The sequence below is a fragment of the Phaethon lepturus genome, unplaced genomic scaffold (genome assembly GCF_000687285.1).
Source record: "Phaethon lepturus isolate BGI_N335 unplaced genomic scaffold, ASM68728v1 scaffold19705, whole genome shotgun sequence".
Taxonomy (NCBI): Eukaryota; Metazoa; Chordata; class Aves; order Phaethontiformes; family Phaethontidae; genus Phaethon; species Phaethon lepturus.
This window is the reverse complement of record NW_010538631.1, coordinates 14,139-18,321: the sequence shown is the minus strand read 5'-3', so window position 1 is coordinate 18,321 and position 4,183 is coordinate 14,139. Positions and strand designations below refer to the sequence as shown.

General features: G+C 47.1%; 1 protein-coding gene across 1 annotated transcript in view; it reads left to right on the top strand.

The window, feature by feature from the left end:
• Positions 1-3,035, top strand: part of MLF2 (myeloid leukemia factor 2) — a 6,750-nt gene extending 3,715 nt beyond the window's left edge. Inside the window, exons 4-8 of the mRNA XM_010286892.1 lie at positions 443-496; positions 923-1,048; positions 1,401-1,560; positions 1,649-1,889; positions 2,437-3,035. Of these exons, the coding sequence (XP_010285194.1) occupies positions 443-496; positions 923-1,048; positions 1,401-1,560; positions 1,649-1,827 (519 nt within the window). The 3' untranslated portion in view covers positions 1,828-1,889; positions 2,437-3,035. The remainder of the gene's footprint in view (positions 1-442; positions 497-922; positions 1,049-1,400; positions 1,561-1,648; positions 1,890-2,436) is intronic.
• The last annotated feature ends 1,148 nt before the right edge of the window (positions 3,036-4,183 follow it).

The window sequence follows — 4,183 nt, the reverse complement described above, 5'->3', positions numbered from 1 at the left end:
TAGGGAAAATTAGAAAACTTTTTATTATGTTAGAAAGAATACAATCAATGGAAACTTCGTTGTGGTTTAAGTTAAGAGTTGACAGGGATGAGGTGAAAACATCATTGAGGAGAGGACTGCCTTAGGTTTAAGATCACTATAAGTACATACCTGAGATTTCTTCTCTCAGCTTTGCTGAGTCCCTGGAGTCAAACCCAAACTAAAAGAACAGCCTTTGCTGTATTCAGAGATCTGGCGAGCAAGAACACTTAGGCAATGCAACCTGAAAGAATGGAGAGAACAGCAACCCCAAATCTTGTTTTTTCTGCACTGCTGAAAGGGAAGAGAACAAGGTTTTTCTTCTTAGGCAGGTGGTTTTTGTCCCTTGCAGATAGTTTGTTGTTCTTTCCTCCTGTATATTTCCCAACTGACTATTGTTGTGTTCTCTTTTCCTTTTTATCAGGCAGGTGGCTTTATAGATATGTTTGGGATGATGAATGACATGATTGGAAACATGGTAAGAACGCTCTACAAGCCAGTCTGTATTGTGAGGCGTACTGAAGCTGGTCCTGCCATCCTCTCTAATGTCTCCCATCTTGTTGTGCTGCTTTGGTATTGGCTGTGCTCGAGCTGCCAAGGTGGCAGAGGCTGTAAGCTTTGCTTGCTGACCAGTATGGAGTGATTAGAGAGCTTGTTCCTGAGGCATACCTGCTGAGTGCAGGGAAGGGAGATGGGTAAGGAAGGAAGTGTGGGGGTATACTTGTTCAGCAAGAAACAAGAATTCATTTAACAGAAAGATGTATTCTCCAGAAAGGTGGACCCATGGGGATTATATTCCTTCTATTGTAACTTCTTCCTACTTCGTTGTATAGAGAGAGAATTAGATGCCATCTCTTCTTCCCTCTCATTCCTTTTTTATACCGTTCCCCATTTCTTCTTGCAGGAGCATATGACAAGTGGTGCAAACTGCCAGACATTTACCTCCTCGACTGTCATCTCCTATTCCAACCTGGGTGATGGGCCCAAAGTCTATCAAGAGACCTCAGAGATGCGTTCAGCACCTGGCGGGGTAAGGAGGAGGCTGCAGTGTATCTTCCCAGCACAAGGCTGCTGGTTTTGCTGTGGGTGGATAAACTTCATTTGGTGGCTCAGTGCTGGCCACCCACAGCACTTCTGCTTTGCAGTCAGCTGCAGTTTGAGGAGTGCATTGTGACTCATTGAACCATGCTGAGGGCCACTGGGAGGGGATGGGAAGAGCTGGCAGGGGGAATTCATTTTTCCCTCATCATTATGTTGCATCTGACATCCTGGGAGTGGTGGCAGCGCCACATGATTGAAGTACTGCAGGCAGCAATAGGAGTGCCTTATGGGGCTGGGAGAATGAATTACAATGTTGATCCTACACGGGAATCTGCCCTCAGATCCGTGAGACTAGACGGACTGTAAGGGACTCAGACAGTGGCTTGGAACAAATGTCGATTGGACACCACATCAGGGAGCGGGCCCACATCATGCAGCGATCCCGCAACCATCGCACGGGTGACCAGGAGGAGAGGCAGGACTACATCAACATGGATGAAAGTGAGTACTGTCTGTGTCCTCCTCTCAGCAAACCCAGGTGCTGCTTCCCCTCCTCCTCCCCGTCTGAGCTTGTTCTGTCCTTATATAGGTGATGCGGCCGCATTTGATGATGAGTGGAGGCGAGAGACATCCCGTTTCCGGCCGCAGCGGGGGCTGGATTACCGACGCCATGAAGGCAGCAGTGGCCGCCGAGCTGAAGGGACTCGTCTTGCAATCCAGGGCCCTGAGGATTCTCCTTCCAGACAGTCCCGTCGGTATGATTGGTGAACCCAGAGCAGACCTTGTGGGGGGTGCAGCGTGGCCACCCCCAAATCTACCTACACGCTCTTGTAAGTCTTAACAAGCTTTTTTCCTCACCTTCCACTGCACAGTTGCCTCTTAGCCATATAATCACCTTTTTTCATTGCCCTGATCTTACATTATTTTGAAGTGTTTGTTGGAAATAGGTTTTCCCACTTAATCTAGAGAGCAGGGGAAGATGCGAATTTTGAGAAAACATTGTTCTGAATGGGAAGGTGGAAAGCTGTTTAAGTTAGCTTTGTCATCAACAAAAAAGTGTGGTGTCAGCCCTAACTGATGGTTGAAATGGTATGAAATGATGTAGAATTGCAATATGTAGAGCGTTTATACTGTCATTGTATAGAACTTGGAGACCATTTGCTGTCAGTCCAGTTTGAAATATAAATAGGTACTGGTGTCTGGTCTCCTGTCTTGAACAGGGTTTACTAGGATGTGATGTAATGCTTGAAAAGGGACCTTTTTCCTTTTTAAAAAATGGTCTAGACATCAGATTTAAACATGTCTTTATCTGTCTTCTGTGCTGCTTTCTAGTCGCCACTTACTCTTTTTCATGTTCTGTGTTTCCCTTCCTCACAGGTACAAACAGTGAAACTCTGAAGCCCCTTCAAAGCAAACACTTGGACCTTCCTCAAATTTAGTATTAACCTCCCTTCCACTTAAGAATTGAAACAAAGCAACTAATCTTCCGCATTGCTCTTTTTTGCCCCATTTGGGTGCTTCAGTGGGGCATGGGGAATCTCACTGATGTGCAAGGAACATGTTAATTGCCCGTTCCCTTTCTGCTCTCCCTTGGTTCTGTTCTTTCTGACAGTAGTGGTGGGCATGAGGAGCTGCCACCTTGCCTCTTCCATCCTTTCCACTCTTTCTGTGCTGGCTTGGGCTGGTTCTGAAGTTTGTGTTTAGTCCCCTGTGAAAGAAATATGAGGGAATTCTGCTAGAACCCCATGTCGGTCCCGTCACCGGGACAGAGGCTTCGATTTCCCCCCTGCTCCCTGGTGCAGCTATGGAGAAGCAGAAGGATGTGTGCGTTAGAGAAGGGAGGAGCAGAACAAAAGCTGGATCAGCCTGTGCCCCCCTCCCTGCCCCCAACCCCTCTTCAATCAGCTCCCTCACTTTTTTAATTTGTGGAACTTGTAACTAGATGTTTACTGAATAAAGAAACAAACTGTAAAGAATTGTTGGATCAGTCTTCACCTTCAGCTAACCTAATTGTGCCTATTGTGGAGTTAAGTAACTTACCTCATATCCTTGGGAGATTGCTGAGGAGAAACTTGGTGTTTAATTCTAAGGCTTTATTTTCTTATAGAAAACAGCCTAATAGCCTTCCCACATAATTTTAAAATGAGATAATGCTCAACATGGAAACTGTGAAAGAAGATCTAAGAACCCACTTTGCAAGAATACCCTTTAATAGCTGTAGTTTTGCTGTGCACTCAAGGGAGATTGGTTGGTCTTTATTGCTGCCTGGTCATCTGTGCCACCCTGAATTGGGCCTCTGGGGTGCCTGCATGGCCAGGGAGTATTTCCATTGTTTTCTTATTTCTCTGCAACGGAGGCTGACATTGTTAGGAATGACCTTTCAGCTTCTTCAGTATTAGGTGAAACTTGAGATGCATTAGGAATACAGGACTAGGGAAGATCTGAGTTCTTGGGCCAGTTTCCTATTCCAGCATGCACCCTTATGTAGACCTTTTCATCAACTCATTTGGAACAGAAGGCAGGAAGGTGTCATCACTTGGAAGTAATGTACTGGGATCTTCCTGTGTATCCCCGTTGTACAGCTGGGCACTAACAGAGGAACAGGCACCTCACTGGGGACTGATTATCTCACCCTGAAAACAAGGATGCAGAATCTGGCCCCTGAAAGTTTAGGTCAGAGTTTGCACATTCCACCCTTAAAGTGCAGGGCAGAGCCTTAGCTGATGGCAGGCCCTGTCCCTGCTTCCCTGCCCTGTTCTGTCCCACAGTGAACCCCAGTAGGAGTCCTGGTCTTCAGGTGGTGGCTCACCAAGGCCTCTATGTCTGGGTGCAGTTGGAGAAGTCTCCAGAGTCCAGGAGAGCTAAGGGAGGGACCTCTGTGGAGGCAGTGAAGTAAGCGTTGGAGGGCGATCAGTCAGTGCCCTGTAGGGAGTGGACTGAGTTTCTGGAGTTGTAGTGAAGGCAGGCCCCGAAGGGAGCAGGGCTGAAGGAGGAGCTACACAGAAAAAAGCAGGGCTTGGGGGATGTTTAGTGGTAGACAAGTCATCTTGGGGTTGCCAGACTTTGAGAGAAGGAACTGGAGCAACAGCAGCCCTCATCCCAGTGGTAGTCTCCAGCTGGTGCA